This window comes from Eumetopias jubatus, unplaced genomic scaffold, assembly GCF_037043125.1.
Source record: "Eumetopias jubatus isolate StellerSeaLion01/CBP00866 unplaced genomic scaffold, mEumJub1_p1.0 scaffold_3, whole genome shotgun sequence".
Taxonomy (NCBI): Eukaryota; Metazoa; Chordata; class Mammalia; order Carnivora; family Otariidae; genus Eumetopias; species Eumetopias jubatus.
Window position 1 is genome coordinate 2,945,210 of NW_028274809.1, and position 17,149 is coordinate 2,962,358.

Sequence of the window (17,149 nt, forward strand, 5' to 3'; positions counted from 1 at the left end):
TTAGTCAGATGACGCTTTGGCTTTTTCCTCGTGTTGAGTAATGGTAAGAAACTCCACGTGAAAGTAGAAGGGACTGAAACGTAAATCTGCAGTCGTCTCAAAATAAATATGGAAAGAATACTTTCCATGTTCCTCATATGAATCCTTCCCACTTTGGCCGTGCAAGCCCTACAGGTGAACAGGCACTCGCCCTGCATGCAAACACGGCAGAGCGGACAGGGCCCCTCTCCCTATATGCACGGCCTCGAGCGGGCGTGGCATCATGAGGAGTCCAGCGGCTTCGTAAAGTGCATCTTTGATTCCTCCGGGAAGCTTTGTGTAGGTGGCCTGCTGCCCCCTTCCCCTCCCAGGGCCCAGAGAGAGCTGCCCTTTGCCTCCCAGCCTCTTGCAGGGTCACTGGCGCCCCAGCACGGCACTCGGTCCCTGCACGCCGCTGCCCTGCGCCCCCGAGGGACCAGGTCCCCATGCCCGGCCTGCTGCTTAAAACCCGAACCATCGTAGTTCTGATTCCGGAGGGAAATTCGATTATATTGTTTGGTGCTCTGGAGAGCAGTGAACTTCCTGTTCCAGAAAGATTAAAAACAGCAGGGTTGCTGATTACAAACAAACAGAAAGGTAAAACCTTGCTAATTTGCAAACAGAGAAGCAGTAGGAACTTGAAAGTAGTCAAGTAAAACCTCAGAACTCAAACGTCTTCGCGGTGGTGACCTTACCCCTGGCCTGGCCTGAGAGCTGATGGCCTCATGGAGATTCCTGTGTAGGTGTCCCCGGCGGGGGCACCTCTGGATGGAGTGAGACCACCCTCCTCCCGAGGCAGCCTCACCTGCCCCTGCCCCGCTTCCCAGAGCTGTGACCTGATTGTCCAGCGGGGCTGGTCTGCGCTCCAGGGGCAGAGGCTTGGGAACCACTAGGCTTAAATACACAGGTTTGCAAAGCACACGCAGAGCTGGTAACAGACCTAACCAAGCCAAAACACCTGTGTCCTGTGGTCAGGTGGCCTCTGAGGGAGATGGGCTCGCTCACCCCCATGCAGGTGTGGAGGACTGGTTAGCCTTAGCGCTCCATGGCAGCTGCTCACTGGTAGCCGGAGCCCTGGCAAGCGGCTTGTTTCTGCGTTGTTGGACGCAGGTGAACAAGGAAGTGCAACATACAGAAGGTATGATAACGTTCGTGGGCCACCGCCCTGGAACGACCTACACGGCCGCAGAAACGAAGCCGAAGGCATTGGGTAGGCTTTGTTCATTATTTGGGACTCTTGAGCAGGACTGAAAATACTCACAGGCCTCAGGAACGCTGCCTTCCCTCTGCCCTGGACCCACACATCCGTGTTGCGTGAATACTTACCCCATGTGCATAGTTTCTAACTGCCAGTGAGATAAACTTGACCCCAGTCGGGACGTCTGACTAACGGTGTCTCCTTTTCATGCAGCTTCTGAACCCAATTTGAAATTACGGTCCAGGCTGAAGCAGAAGGTGGCCGAACGGCGGAGCAGCCCCCTGCTACGCAGAAAAGATGGGCCAGTGGTTACGGCTCTGAAGAAGCGTCCGCTGGATGTCACAGGTACGCCCACTGCCAGCCGCACCCTCTCCCCACGGGGCTCTCCTGTACGCCATCTGAGACCTGCACCTCTGCACACGCTCTCAGCCCCGGAGCTGGCAGTGCGAGTCCGAGACCCGCCGCCTGGCACCCAGGCCGGGGTTTCGGGGAACACGGAGCACCGCCTACCCGCTCCCAGCCCCAAGCACCGCCAGAGCCATCCGGTTTGACATTGCCCGGGGTGCTTACAGGAATTTTAAGTGGAGGTTTCTCCAAAGGTTTCACCGATCCTGCCCTGTTAGTAGTAAATCACATGGTTCCTATCTGCTCCGCTCTGGACCACTGGGGAGCCCTTAAAATCTTCCCGGCAGGAGTCCCGCAGGTGGGAAGGGAAGAAAGGAGGGAGCAGGGTTGTCTCCACTTCCTTAGTGAGCATTGCTCTCGGCCCCCATCTAGTGGTGGATTTGCAGAAGTCTGCCCCCGGCCACAGCCCAGGCCTGAGGGATGCCCTCCTTCCTGCGATGCTCCCCACTTCCCCGAGTCGCACCCCCACCACAAGGGCGCACCTCACTTGCAGAGGGCCCACCCCGGTCCCAGGGTGCATCCCGTGTCCTGAGGCACATATCCACATTCCTGAAATCAGGGAACTGTATTTGCATTAAGTACAATGCCCCATTTGAAAACCAAGGCTCTTGGTGGCAGTGTGTCGGTGTTGGGTTCTCAGGAGGGAGAGGGGGTCCCCGTGCCAGTCCTCTGCGTGTCCGTGGCCAGCACCACACACGCACCGACTGAGCCCCGGCGCCTCTGAGTGAAGGGGGGAGCTTCCCCCCTCCCATCCTGCCGTGCTTCAGGGTTCTGTAGCCAGAACCCCTCATCCAAGCTCCTGCCTCTGGGTGTTTGTGTGAAAGGGTCGACGCTCTTCACTTCATTAATGTGGGGTTCCGTGCTGGGGGTGCAGCGTAGACAGGCCTTGTCTGAAGAGAGGAAGTATTGTCACCCAGAATCTCAGCCACTGGGGGATTCCATGCAAAGTCGTGAGTGAAAACCCACGATGCAGGTTTGTTTCCTTGGAGGAGTGCCTGGTCGTGGGCCGGCAGCCCCCCCGGGCAGCAAGGCCGCGCACGTATTCCTAGCCCTGCAGTTGGGGAGACGGAGTCATCAGCAGGCTTCTTCCTGAGCATCGGGTCTCGGGTTCACGTTGTCAGCCTCTGGCCGTTCATTGCCGCTCTGAGTCAGCACCAGGCTGCGCACGGACAGAGGGACGCTGCTCCTCGCCCTCATTTGAGAGGCCCACCTCACAAACCGTGCCTGCCGCAGCTGCCTGATACTGGGTTGTGGCACGTCCGGAGTGCACATGAAGGGGTCCGGGGCTAGGAGAGGCTGGTGCATGCCCGATGAGTGCAGCTGACAGAGACTAGAGGAGGCAGGCTTCTGGGCCCTCACAGGGCCCAGGCAGCTGGGGGCAGAAACAGAGCTGCCTTTCCAGGAGACGGGGAAATAAGGAGCTGAGGAAGGTGGTCCCGACAAAGCGAGGGAAGCCCCCGGTGCAGCCCTGGGAGGCGGTGTCTCCTGTGGGAGAGCAGGGCAGGGCATGTGTGCAGCGGGGTGGGAAGGGTGGGCGTGGGGGCCCAGCCGGGCACAAGACCGGGCCGCAGGACAGGCTGGGCGCACGGCTGCTTCTCCCCAGTTGCTGGTGAAGGCCACACGTACCACAGGAGCAGAGATAATAATGAGCTGCCCGTGGGCACCCGCATCAGAGTGGTTAGTGCTCACAGTGGGGCGCGTATGATTCATCACAAGCTTTTTGGCACCTTGAATGGGGCCCCACTTGTGCTAATGCAAATAACATCATGACGATGACACATTTGTATTCGTTTCTTAGACCACATTCCTAGAAGCGGCGTAACAGAGTTGAAAATGGGTGAAGAGCTGGATCTATATATATTTTTACTGACCCAGTTTCTCACACCCTTGCTGCACAAGAGCATTTATCTGCTGACCCTGCTGGGGGCGCACATTTGCCTGAAGTTTTGGTGGAACCCAGTGTGTAGCTTGGGATAGGATCTGCAGAGAAGGTGTCCCACGAGGGCCATGGGGACCGCACCCAAGGGCAAGGTGGCGGCCTCTGTCAGGTGGGCTGTAGCTCTATCTTCGTGCAGAAAGTATAGCAGCTGCTCAGCCCAGGGACCCTCTCAGCAGTTCCCAGTTAGTGCAGTACAAGTAAATGTGACTTCCAGGGAGAGAAGGAAGCTCTGGGTCTGGAGGGTGGGGAGCGGGGGGGGAGGGGGTCCTGGTCTGAGCTCACTGTCAGTGTCTGGGACGGCCGGTGGTCTGGCTGGCGATCCTGTGCTGACAGCTCCCTGGTCAGGAGAACCGGGGACCACAGAGCTCCCTGTCCGTGGTGAAGCCTTTGTCAAAATGCCAGTAAACCAAAGGAAAACACGGAAAAAGCTGAACAGTCCCGTCCATAAGCCCCAAATGTCACCACCGTGGCTGGGCAGGCAGCAAAAAGGAGATGGGGGTGGGACACGTCCCTCAGGTGCAGGCCAGTGGCTGTGAAGCCTGGTCCCGATTCGCAGGGCCGTGCCACAGCTACCTGTAAGGCTACTTGGAGGATCATTTAGCGTGTGATTCCAGGTGACACTCATCAGTCACAAGCTGCCAGCGGTACGTCCCCCTGCGTGTTTGATGTTGCACAGGAAGAATGAGAGGCTTTAATACAGAGGGAGCCCCGTGGCCTGCAGCTCTGTCAGTGAGCACAGCACATCTGACCTTCCCCATTCACAGTCGTGTGGCTTCTGTGGGTCCTGGTCTTTTGTTGTTAGGTTATTGGTGTTTAAGGCCTTATTTTTCCGGTGTGTCAGATCATCTTGAAATTCAAGAGGCATAAAATTGGTAATGTGCACAGTATAAAAGGCTCAGGTGGGGCCTCTGCAGGGCCGTACGTTTAGAGCGCACGAGGAAGTCCGTAGCAAAACCTAAAGTAGGGGATTAGCCTCACAGCCCCTGTTTGGGAGCCGTGGTCATGTTCTTTCGTGATGTGGTTTTTGCCAGTCGGCAAGCTGGCCCCGGGGGCCCCCCCCCACCACTCGGGCCCAGGTAAGCGCGTGCCACCACCTGGCCCGGGACCTCTGCAGGGAGCGCAGCTCACGGATGTCTCTCTGCCCTGCAGACTCGGCGTGCAGCAGTGCCCCCGGCTCCGCGCCCAGCTCCCCCAACAACAGCTCTGGGAACGTCAGCACGGAGAACGGGATCACACCCGCCGTTGCCAGCATCCCGGCCGAGGTCAGTGCAGCTTTCCATTCACTTCTGTTCCCTGCACCAGCCCAGCGGCAGGTTCAGACAGCTGGTTTCTGCAAGGTGGCCGCAGTTTGCAGCTGCCCTCAGCCTTGACTGTCAGGTTGGGAGGCATCCAGGACAGGCCCCTTCCTGCCCCGACCACTGCTCCTCCTTTGACTGAGGACAGCTGTCAGCCCAGCCTCTTGCTCCGGCCTCTTTCAGGGCATATTTAATTAGGCCAATTCAGAACCCATGCCGTGTACCGCTGGGCCCTGGATGCCCCACTCCCATGAGCCCCCAAGGCTCTGCACGGTGCCCGGGAACACGGGGACGCATGGGAATCAAGCTGTTTGTTGTGCTTTAGAAATACTCAGCCAACAAACCCGCATCCGTGTGCCCAGGGGGCGCAGAGTGACATGGGGCGGATGGTTAGGGTGTTGGGCGGTTAGGAACACCAAGGGTGGCGTTTCGGCGTTGCCTGGGTAACCACAGGGTCAGTTCTCCTCACCCTGCCCGTCAGGCCCCTGGTGTGCTGCAGTTGAGAGTCACATGCACACACAGAGGTTCTGGAATCACTTGGCAGAGAGGAAGGGTGCTCTAGTGGGGGACGCAGTGGGTGGCCTCTTGAGCCAGGTGGAGGGGCTTGGGGCCGGCTGCCGGTTGTGCCCTTGACCAGACCTGGGTTGGGGGGACTTTCCGGGCAGTGGTCTCCAGGGCTTTCCTTGCATGTACTCTTCTTCTTCCTTATTCACTTTGGTCTGTGTGTTTATTGCACAAGTGTCTCTGGTGCTGCTGCCTCGGGCCAGCGCTGTGCCGGGCCCTGGGGATTGAGGGCCAAGCGGCCAGCTAGCAGCCAGCTCCTGCGGAGTGGGAGAGGCGGGTGCTGACCAGTACTCAGGAAGAGCGAGAGAATTGCACACTTGCTGCGTGAGGCCACAGGCTCGGGGTGACTGCATGGGGAGCCACCTCAGCTCTGGTTTTCTGGTGAACTCAGCCCGAAGTGCTGTCTGCTTCCTGCGCAGACGGTTCCGCTGTGTGGGAGGTTCTTCTGAGTTCTTTTTGAGTTCCTGCTGACTCGCAGGAGGCTACAGTTCGTTAAATATAGTGACTTGCTTTTCTCCTAAATATCTAGAAACGAATCCTGCCCTTCCAAAGGGTGGACGGGTTTTAGTAGGGATACGCGGACGCGGGGGCTGAGGCATTTCGGGGCAGGTGTGTAGACACTGATGCACAGACCGCAGCAGCCGAGGTCGTGGTGTGCGCGGCTGCCTCTGCCTCTGCCTCCTCACTCCCGCGGCCTCGTGTGTCCCGTTCTTTCATCCCCTGTCCCTGCAAAACCCCCGTTTTAGCACTTATTTAGATGATCCCAGACCTTAATACCCCTGCTCTGCAGGACGGAGGTCATCGCGGCTGGCTGCCTGTAGTGGGCCTCAGGGCCTCGCCTGGAGGTGCCCGCCAGCCTGGTCTTGTCGGCCACGGCCCCAACTGCTGTCTAATCTGGTTCATTCTATGCTGTGCCTTGTGGAGGAGCGTCTACGCGGATCCAGTTTAAACTGCGTGTCAAGTTTTACAAGTCACATGTTAACGTAAATGAAGCTGCTACGAATTATAGATGTGAAAGGATTGACGAGAAAAGTGAAGAGGGCCGTTGCTCCTGTTTGCATCAGATCGTCCCTGTGGTCAGCAGGGTGGTCTCCGACGGTCTCGTCCTGCCAGGACGACCTCGGTCACAAAACCTTCAGGGTTTGTGACAGTCTGACCACTCCTGAGAACGTGTAGGCCTCGTGAAGCCTCCTCGGGCACTGGGCAGCCCCACTGCCCTGAGCCCCCCATCTCCGCTGCCCTGAGCCCCCCGTCTCCACTGCCCTGAGCCCCCTGAGCCCCCTGTCTCCGCTGCCCTGAGCCCCTGTCTCCGCTGCCCAGAGCCCCCCCGTCTCCGCTGCCCAGAGCCCCCCATCTCCGCTGCCCTGAGCCCCCGTCTCCGCTGCCCTGAGCCCCCCGTCTCCACTGCCCTGAGCCCCCCATCTCCGCTGCCCTGAGCACCCCCATCTCCGCTGCCCTGAGTCCCCCCATCTCTGCTGCCCAGAGCCTCCCCGTCTCCACTGCCCTGAGCCCCCCGTCTCCGCTGCCCGGCCATGGCCCCCTTCACACAGAGGAAGCAGGCTCCCCAGACCCGGAGACAGCAGCTCCCTCCCGCGCAGAACACCGGCGCGACACGGGGTGCGCGGCCAAGCCCCGAGTTTGTGCAGAGCACGGGAGGTGATGAGCCCGGCACAGGGCAGATGGAGACCACTAGCACTGTGCTTGCGGGCAGTCAGCATCCCCAGTTATTCTCAGAAAGCTTTGTTATTTCTAAAAATAAATTAGGTAAAAAAAAATAGAGTGATTATAAAGAGGAAATTATAACTTTGCAGACATTAGGATGTCTGCTTATTTTGTTCCCGGATAATTACAGTCCAGTGGGGCCATGCCTCCGTTGGCAATCTCAACCGTTTTCTCTAAAGCGTAGCTTGTTGATACTACTTTTACTTGTGACAAAAAGTGCTTCTGTCGAGGGAAAATACTTTCCGTGGTGGTTGTTGGGTCAGGCCTGCACAGCTTCCCAGTGAGCAAAGTGTAGGACAGCACACAGCCGGATGTCCCAGCATGAAGAACACCCTCCCTCACAGCGTCCAAACAAAGATTGTGTTTCCAAACGACACTGAAATAGGGCCGCACTCAACAGCAGCGTCGGGAATCCTGCAAGGTATGGAGGATCCACACACGCCATGAGGTGCTGCAGGCATGCGTCCCTTTGCCACACGTTACGATGTTGTCTTTTCTTTTTTTCTTTTTTTTTTTTACAAATTGAAGTTTTAAGATTTCAGTGGAGGAAGCCACTGCAGATGGGCTGGGAACAGCAGGAGAACTGGAATTACAAGTGGAGCCGGAAGATGGGACTGGATTGCTGCAATCTTGTGATAAAACGCGAGTGGTGAGGAGTTGCTTCCTATGGATGGACAAAGAAAGCGGTTTCCTGCGACAGAATCTAGTCCTGGTGACGATGCCGTGAAGACCGTCGAAGGGACAACAGAGGATTTAGGACATTACGTAGGCTTAGGGGATAAAGCGGCGGCAGGAAGTTCTCCTGTAGGTGAAATGCCATCAAACAGCATCATGTGTGACAGAAATTGTGAAGGGAAGTCAATCGATGCGGCACATTGTTGTCTTATTTTGGGAACCTGCACAGACCCCCCGGCCGTCAGCAGCCACCACCCCGATCCATCAGCGGCCGCGAACATCAAGGCGAGAACCTCCTCCAGCAAAAGGACTACGACTCGCTGAGAGCTCAGATGACGGTGTGCATTTCTTAGCAACAAGGTATTCTTTAACTAGGGCGCATACATTTAAAAAGACTTAAAGCTATTGCATTACTGTCACATTAACAGACTGGAGTATCGTGTATACGAAACTTTTATGTGCACTGGGAAACCGGTCAACTCGCCGGACTGGCGTCAGTGTGCTGTTGTGAAACCAGGCCCCCGCATCTCTGAGGGGAGCCCGAGCTTCCTCCGACCTCCAACGGGATGAAGAGGCCGTTTTCGAGCCAGGCCAGCCGTCGGTCCACCCCTGTGGTCTACAGCAACTTGATGATAACTTTCAGCTCATGGTTTTTTCCTTGGATATGAAATTTGAAGGCGCTGGAGTGTTTCTCCTCTTAGTTGCGGACCGCAGTGCGATAGGCTCTAAGAGGAGATTGGTCGGATGTCTGTCAGTCCTGTGACTTGCTGTTACGCAGACCCTCCCAGCCGGCGTGTGGCAACGCCGTGTGCTCGTTCCCTCTGCCCCTCGGTTCAGCATGGTGACTGAGTATCTACTCTGGGGTGATGTCGGGGTGAATAAAACAGTGGCCTTTGTAGCAAAGAATACCATTGTAGAAGCAAGAAGAGGACACAGTAATTTAGCCCTGGAGCGTGCTCCCGCCAGCCTCTAGTGACTGTCTTTCTGTCCCAGAGTCCTTGTCTGTCTGCTCTTGAAAAAGTGTACAACTCTACAACTTTTTTTTTTAACTTAACAACATATCATTGAGATTCCAGCCAATCAGGAAGGTTTCCCCCACCTCCTGAGGGCCCCGTGTTCCTTTGTTCAACCTTGGCCACACTGTGGGACACACAACCCTCTGCCTTTGTGGTCGCCTCGGCCGTGACCTTCCTGGGACCATTCCTGGACCAGCATCATTTCATAGGAGTCCATCCTCAGAGTGGAGTTGTAGGATCACAAGTTAGATACATTTTTAAGGCTTTTGACATGATTGCCAAGTTTTCCTGCAGAAAGAGCACACCAACTTATAACACACCCGGCAGTATGCGTCTGTTCCTCGGGGCCAAGAGAGTGTTCTCAGTTGTAAAAATCTTTGCCAGCTTGATTGGGTTTTAAATATATTTTTAGATTACTGATGATATTGAGTATTTTTTCATGAATTTATTCTCCCTTAATATCAGTTGTCATTTGCCTTTCCATACGATTTTCTCGTTGTTAATTATTTGATTTGTGAGCTCTTCACATATTCAGCTTTCCCTGCCCACATGGCCAGCGTTGCTGCGTCTGTTATTTGCCTTTTCTGTGAGGAATTTTTTTAATCAATATTTTCTTCGGTTTCTGCCCTGATGTTATATTCGAAAAGACCTTCCCAACCAAGAATATATTTTACAGTACATTACCTTAGATTTTCTTGATAGTTTTACAATGAATTAGCACTCTGAATAAAAACAAACGAGAGCCTGCTCTAAGATGTCACGCCCGCCTGCAGGATGTAACAGGTTAACGTACATGTGCTGCAGTGTCTCGGAGTTCAGCAGGGCCCGCCCCACGCGTTTTCTGTTGTGATTTCTCGTGGCGTGCGCTGCCCACGCTTGTCGGGGACAGACCGTGTGTGACGGCCTTTGTGTGTTCTGTCTCCAGACTGGCTTGGCCCACAGACTCGTGACTCGAGAAGGCTCCGTGGCCCCACTCCCCCTCTACACATCACCATCCTTGCCCAACATCACGCTGGGGCTGCCTGCCACCGGGCCGTCTGCTGTGAGTAGGCGTCCGCGGGTGTGCGTGGGGGGGAGGCGGCTGTCCCAGGCCCTCGGCCCAGGCATCACGGTTGTGCCTCTCCAGGGGACGGCTGGCCAGCAGGAAGCTGAGAGACTGGCTCTCCCGGCCCTCCAGCAGCGGATCTCCCTCTTCCCCGGCACCCACCTCACTCCCTACCTGAGCACGGCGCCCCTGGAGCGTGATGGCGGGGCTGCGCACAACCCCCTCCTGCAGCACATGGTCCTCCTGGAGCAACCACCTGCACAGACACCCCTGGTCACAGGTGAGCATGGGGGGCTCGGGGCCCCGCGGGGAGGCCTGTTTCCACCCCGTAATTCCTGCCCGCGACCCCTCCCGCGTGAGGGCCTATGATTTGATAAGCCAGTTCTCGCTTGCCAACGAGGTAGATGGAGTAAAACTAGGCGTCAGGCGCACCTTCTGTGTAACCTCTCCAGAGGGGTGGCTGTTCCCATCTGCATTTGCCTCTGGATGCACTTGAACGTGTGAGAAAACCCCGCAGTGACTCCCATAGATAGTCCATTTCTATTAGCAGTAAGAATTTTTAATGTGCTCTAAGGGATGGTTATATTTAGGGGAAAAAATAGGACATTTGTCAGAGATTTGCATGGCAACAGCCCTGTTAGCTTCAGGAGTGAAGAACGTGTGGATTTGCTAGAAAACGAGCAGGTGTCCAGCTGCATGGGTGTCTTTCATGTCCACATGATCCCCGGCTTCCTGCTTGGCTTCCTGGAAACCTGATTACTTGTTCAGAATTAGAATCGAAGATACCCTCAGAGCCGCCCCCTTTCACACTCCCTGACACTTGGGTGGAAAGAGCAGGTGCTGAGCCGGTCACAAGGTCCCGACCTGTGGGCACACGGCCCGGTCTGGTGGCCTTGTTGAGAGTCACGGGGCTGGTCTGGGTGCAGGGGACCGCATCCCGCCCTCCCGTGTGTCTGCAGATGGCGAGCTCCATCTTCCACTAGTGCTCCTTCGTGTCTGTGTGTCTGTCTGCTTCCCCCGATGCTGGTGTTGGGGTCACCATCCTCAAGAGTTGAGGGGTCTACAGCGTGCCAGGGAGCAGACACCTTGCCAAGCATCTCCCCGACTTCCAGACAATAGGTTGTGAGCACAGAGGTCTCGAGAGTTTTACCTGAAGTTGCATCTGCGTCCCTGTGACGCTCAACGTCGGGGGCCAGAGCAGTGAGCGACGCCTGAATTTCCGTCTTGTGTCATTTAGTAACACGTCAGCGACACCCAGCCGTCTTCCTGACCCCGGTCCCCTGCTCGGCCCCCACCGTTAAAAAGCATTCCTAACACCCCACCCCGCAGCTTCCCAGGAAATAGGACCTTCCAGGACCTTGCGTCTCCAGTAAGTTTGCTGAACTTGACTCCGTGGTCGACAACGTGGCTGGGTCTGTCCTCTGTGTGCAGCTCATGCCGTGGCCGTGACAGCAGCTGCCAATGGCCCACCTGTGACGGTGAGGCCGGGGCACGACTGTCCAGGCGCCGGCCGGCTCCCCCCACCCTGCCCCACAATCCACAGGCCGCCTCCCAGTTCACGGGCACCCCAGCTGGGGGCGCTGGAGGCAGGGCCGTGGCCAAGAACACAGACACCTTCACCTCCCCTTGGTCCCGGCTCAGTGACCTTGGGACGTCTTCCCTGGTGCCATGACTTAGTTTCCCCATATGTGAAGTGGGCATAACACAAGTAATCTGCCCTTTGAGTTTTATGAGGGTTCAGTGAGGCGTGTATTCACGCAGGACAGCATCTGATCCCATGCCCCCTTAGATGTTAGTTGTTGTGTTGTGGTGGTTGGTTACTTTTGGGTTTAGAACTTTTAACCTTCAACCTCGCTGTCTCCCTCACCTCCCCAGGCCACCCCATTGGTCTGTCCCAGGTCTCGTGGCCCCTTCCCCACCCCTCCCTGTGAACGGGGCCCTGATTCGGGTCTTGGTGGGAGCACGCCTCCTGACCTGGCTTCCTGCCCCTCCAGGCCCCAAGCAGAGCCCCCCTGTGCAGGAGCACTGGCCCCACCTGGCCACTGAAGTTGAAAATCAAAAGTCAAGGCCAAAAATGAAGTAAACATTCGGTTTCTCAGTCCCACAGGGGGCTTAGTGGGTGCCTGTGTGACTGGCAGCGGTTGAGCCATGTGAATGTGGAGGATCTGTGTCAGCAAAGAGGGGCCTGTTGGGCAGTGCTGGCCAGGACCGAAGGCCTGGCGCTCACAGGCCCGGGCGGGAGCAGACTGCCTCCTCCCTGCGTGGCTCGCGGCTGTGCTGGCTCATGCTTCGCCAGCTGGGGCCGCCCTTCTCCCCCACTGGCCTGGCTCCCATGCCGGCTGGGCCCCAGTCCCCATCCCTGCTCCCGTCGGGCATGGCCGTCCCTCCCGTGAGCTCTGCCCACGTAGCTTCGGTGATGCTCCACCTCCTGCTCACCTCCTCTCCTGGAGGGCAAGCACTGCGCTTCCATGGCGTGGCCAGCCTGCTCCCGGCGCCCGCACAGGCTCAATGTGCAGAAGGCCTGCGGCAAAAAGCTCTGGGGTCAAAGGGAGGGGAAGTCGGGATTTCTGAGGTTCACCAGCCAGCGGACCTGTGTTTCCATGAGTGCTTGCAGATAATCACGATGGACGGACAGACAGAAGGCCCGAGCTAGAACAGCTTCATCACATAAGCGCTGGAAGTAGAGGCCCCGGGGGAGAAGAGGCTGGCCCGGGTCTAGAAGGGTGACAAGGTGCGGGTCTCGGGGCCGTGGGGCCCCACCTCTGTGGGGCCCTTGCCTCCTTGTTTCCCACTGCCCCAGCGAGGCACTCGACAGGCAGAAGCTGTGCACTCCAATCTTCTCCTGAGAAGACAGCGCACCCTGGTACACTCCGGGGTTTCCCAAGGCAGCGGGGGAGATGGAACCACCATTTCAAGGAGGAAACCCCTACTTGCAGTGCACTGTGCGCCCCTGTTGTCCAGACAGCCCACCCAGTGCTGTGCTTGTGTGGCCAGGGGGCAGAACGTTCAGCCCAGCATCTCCTCCATGCCAGGCCCTAGGGAGACAGACCCCCGAGGCCCCTAAGAGCTGTGTGGTTGGGGCTGGGCACTCAGGCTGTGCAGCAGCGTGGACATCAGGGAAGGCTTCCTGGAGAAGTGGTGTTGTTGCTGAGACCTTGGGTGGGAGTCTCAGGGGAGTAGGGGCAGAAAGGCCAGTAGGGGGAACAGGTGTGGCATCTGGAGGATGTGGTGTCTCTCTAGCCTTCTGGTCACTTGCAGGGCCTGCTCCAGCCTGGTGAGGGGGGTAAGGGCAGCAGACAGGCAACCTTGGTCCATGGTTGCACTTCTGAGCATGGGGGCTCTGCGGGTCTCTGAAGCAGTGATTACATGCTCCCCTTTGTTCCTCATTTGTCCTGAAAACCGAGTCCCAGGAGAGACTTGAGCATGAGTGGCCGTGGGTGCTGCTGCCCCTATGACCTAAGCAGTGATTCTCGGCCCTGTCCAGGCCCCCAGAAGCTCTGGTGAAGCTGACCGGTCCAGGCAGGCCCCTGCCACCCATGGTTTTTCTTGCAGTGCTCAGGCTATGCTCATGTGCAGCCAGAATTGCAAGCCACTAGTTAGACCCAAGTCTTGCCTGACTTACTGTCTTTTGAAGGGTTTTAAAGAGTTTCACCATGGTGCGTAGGGTAGTGGAATACATCAGATGGATTTCTAAGGACCCAGGCCACATGAGTCGGTCACCCAGTGTGAATGAATTCATCTACTTAACCAGAACCCCATAGTGCACAGGCCGGCCCTTCAGACCTGGGTCCAGAACGTCAGGGCAGCCTGACTCTTCACCTTCTTTGCCTCTTCAATGCCCATATCTGGTGGGGTTTGTTTGCAAACTCACCCGTTGGTGCTGTGTAGAGCACATCTTGAAGCCCAGATGACTGGCTAAATGCCAGGAGTTACCATTGTCCTTATGATCACATGGTCCAGCTCGGACTTCGGGGACGCTGGCCCACCCCCCAGTCCTGCCGGAAGGAGCAAAGGTCTGTAATGCTGGTTGAATCCTCTCTCAGTACTGGGGTCGGTTGTCCATTTACTGGACCGCAGAGGGACTTCTGCCAGTGCTGTGGGCAGGAAGAAAGGAGAATGGAGCCTCAGGTTAGCCTCGCAGCTGGCAGGTGCTCAGGGAAAGAGGCCCCAGGCAGCCCGGCCTCCCTACCCAGAGCAGGGTCCAGGAGCCGCAGGTCAGGCTCTGCCCCGGCATTGCACCCAGTGGGATGCAGAAGGCCTCTGCCGACAGCTGGGTCACACCTAGAACAGAACTGGACCTCCGTGTGGTGTGGGTTTATGCTGATAAGTCTTTTACAGTATATACCAAAGGCCAAACAATGGTCATCAGAAACCCTTATTAATGACCTGAGGGACCAGTTGGAAGTCAGCTGGCCAGGAAGGCTTGCCACTCGAAGGTTGGGCCGACAGGGACAGCCCCGGAGCTTTACCCCCCAGGAGGCCCGTAGTGGAACTTGGGGTGGGTGGGGTGGACCAGAACAGACACAGTGGCCTGTTTCCTCAGGCCAGCCCGTGTGAAGGCAGCGCCCCTGCTCTGGGGAGCCTTTCCTCGCAGGGGAGGGCAGAGAGCACCTGCAGAGACCAGGCTCGCATTCACGTTGCGCTGTTGGAGCACATTCCTGCTCCGTGACCAGCCCTGGAAGCTCAGTCTCTGTGGAATTGGGTTCCTTCCCTGGAGCCCGGAGAAGCTTCTCTGGAACATGGGGCTGGCCGCCCAGTAACCCTGCGTGGCTCTGCTGCTCCCTCGCATACTTCACCTTCCTTCCCGGTGCCCAGGAGGCCCAAGGATCATCTACTCAGGAAGCCGCGTGTTAGCTTCTCGTGTCCGAGGGACACCTTCTCGGGACTGCGTCCCGTCTGTTCCCATAAATGCAGCTTTGTGTGGCGGACTTCTGCATGTTAATCCTCATGACACCTTGATCAACGGGAAGAATTCCAAAACACCTTCTTGGGGGGGGTGCTTTTATTTTTTAACTTTTCTAGAAAACTTGATAGGGAATGAGTCGATCTTTTGTGTTACTAACTTTAGTAGCTGAGCAGATAATGAAATTTAAGGTTACTTCTCTTTTCAGAAAACAGTGGGCTGAACAGAAGGTGGTGGTGGTTTAGGGGACAGAGTTGACAGACTTCTCGAAAAGCTAGTGAGGGACAGTTTTGTGAGGGTTGGGTCTTTCCTCGGGGTGCGTAGGAAGTCGAGCAGTCGCCACAGCCACGAAGGGACAAGGGGAGACTAAGACTGCAGGGCTCCTCGGGGGTCTACAGAGCAGCTCTCAGGGAGCCCGGCCGCTGCTGTGCTCGGTCATGCGCAGTTCCTGCCAGGCAGACACCCGTGACCCGGGTCGTCCGCAGCCTGAGCCTGGTTGGCTCGTGTTCATCACCTGAGGCTGCTAGGGCAGCAGACAGGCAGTGAGGCAAGGGTTTACTAGAGAAACTGCCTAAACTCCCAGTTTACAGAAGTGAAACTACAGCCGTATGAAAAGCTTACAAAGGAAAAGTGTTTGGCATCCCGAGTCCCCTGATGAGGCTGCATTTTAAAATAAGATTCAAGTGCAGACTAAACCAGGATCGTGTGTCCGCTCAGGTTCTTAAGCGCCCAGTCGAGGTGCGGGTTGGTGAAGCAGCCCCCCGTGCCGCTGGGGACATGCAGGCAGCAGAACCTCCGGGGACACGTGCAGATCCTGGCCGTCTGCATCAGGATTTGTACAAGCGTTCGTGTCCCCTTCGTGCGTGAAGTCACCACTTGAAGAGACCCTTAAAGATTTGATCCTAAGGATGTTTCATTGCCTCACAACTTAGTTTCTGGGTCACTTAGGGAAGAGCCATCTCCACGGCCTTCCAGAACATGCCGGGCCACCAGGACCCCCGCCGCCGTTCTGAGCGTGGCCCAAGCCGCTCCGGCTGCCTGCGGTGCTGCTCAGACCAAAACAAGCCTTTCCAGGGCCCGGGGCCCTCTGAGGGGTGTCATGGGCCACTCGTGGCCGGGCCAGCCGCTCTGGAGCCTGTCACTTGGAACGCCCGCTTACAGCAGGGGCCTGGGTGTCAGGGGACAGCCACCTCCAGACGGCGGCCTCTGCTTGGCGAAGCTGGCGCTCAGGGCTCACAGCGGCATGGCCCGGGGGCTCTGGGGCGGGGTGGGGGGACGGGGCAGCTCCTGGGGGTCCCCCCCCTTTGCTCCGCTGCCCCTCCCTCCGTGTTACCTTCAGACTGGTGTCTTTCAGGCCTGGGCGCGCTGCCCCTGCACGCGCAGCCTCTGGTGGGCGCGGACCGCGTGTCCCCGTCCATGCACAAGCTGAGGCAGCACCGCCCGCTGGGGCGCACCCAGTCGGCCCCACTGCCCCAGAACGCGCCGGCCCTGCAGCACCTGGTGATCCAGCAGCAGCACCAGCAGTTCCTGGAGAAGCACAAGCAGCACTTCCAGCAGCAGCTGCACATGAACAAGGTGGGTCCATGGGCGCGGCGCCTTCCTCGGCAGCCTGGCTCTCTGACCCGGAGGGGGGCCGGCAGATGGGAGGGATGCCGTGGAGGCCGGGCTTCAGCACGTGTGGCAGGACGGGGGACGCTGCGTGTAGTGGGAGCGTGGGCCGCCGGGTGGGGGGTCAGCGCTGTGTGTCACCATGTGGTGTGTCCTGCCTGGCCAGCGCTTCCTCCTGAGTTCCCGGAGGATACTCCTCTTCCGCGAGCAAACCCCCAACAGGGAGCCCCCACCCTTACACTGGCACAGAGCCCCAAGAGCACCTTCCCCAAGCCCCTCCGCACCTGCGTGTGCCTGCCTGTTGGAATATCACGCACAGAAGGGCTGGCGCCCAGGACAGCTCATGGAGGTGTGCACACCTGCGCGGTCCCAAAAGTCGCTCACAAAGCTGCTTTGGGGCAGGAAGTAGCAGCTGGGTTTTGTGTTGCTGTGCTGGTGATTAAAACCGGAAAACAGGCCGCATTCCTTGAAGGTGGTATTTGGCGGTGGCCCAACTCTAGCCTAGGGTACCCCCATGACAGGGTCGTGGGGGACACATGTGAGGAGACAGCCCCCCAGCACCGTGCTCCTGAATGGCCAGATGCCCAGCACAGGCCAGGCCGAGGCCCCCATGGGAGACAGGCTGCCCACCCCAGCCCAGAGCCTCCGGGGCTCCTGGGCTCTCCCGGGCAGACCGTGCAGAACTATGTCAGGAGCGGTGAGGCCGCCCCATCAGCCCTCATCTGGATGGCAAAGGCGCTTGCTTCCTGTGGGCGAGACGG

At 57.7% G+C, this 17,149-nt stretch overlaps 1 protein-coding gene across 5 annotated transcripts in view; it reads left to right on the forward strand.

Annotated features, from left to right (window-relative positions):
- The window catches only part of HDAC4 (histone deacetylase 4), a 292,587-nt gene that overhangs the window by 218,213 nt on the left and 57,225 nt on the right, over positions 1–17,149 (forward strand). For all 5 annotated transcript variants that reach the window (XM_088021462.1, XM_088021465.1, XM_088021464.1 and 2 more), the window contains 5 exons: positions 1,430–1,561; positions 4,710–4,822; positions 9,758–9,874; positions 9,959–10,157; positions 16,135–16,355. In XM_088021462.1, coding sequence (XP_087877588.1) covers positions 1,430–1,561; positions 4,710–4,822; positions 9,758–9,874; positions 9,959–10,157; positions 16,135–16,355 — 782 coding nt within the window. The remainder of the gene's footprint in view (positions 1–1,429; positions 1,562–4,709; positions 4,823–9,757; positions 9,875–9,958; positions 10,158–16,134; positions 16,356–17,149) is intronic.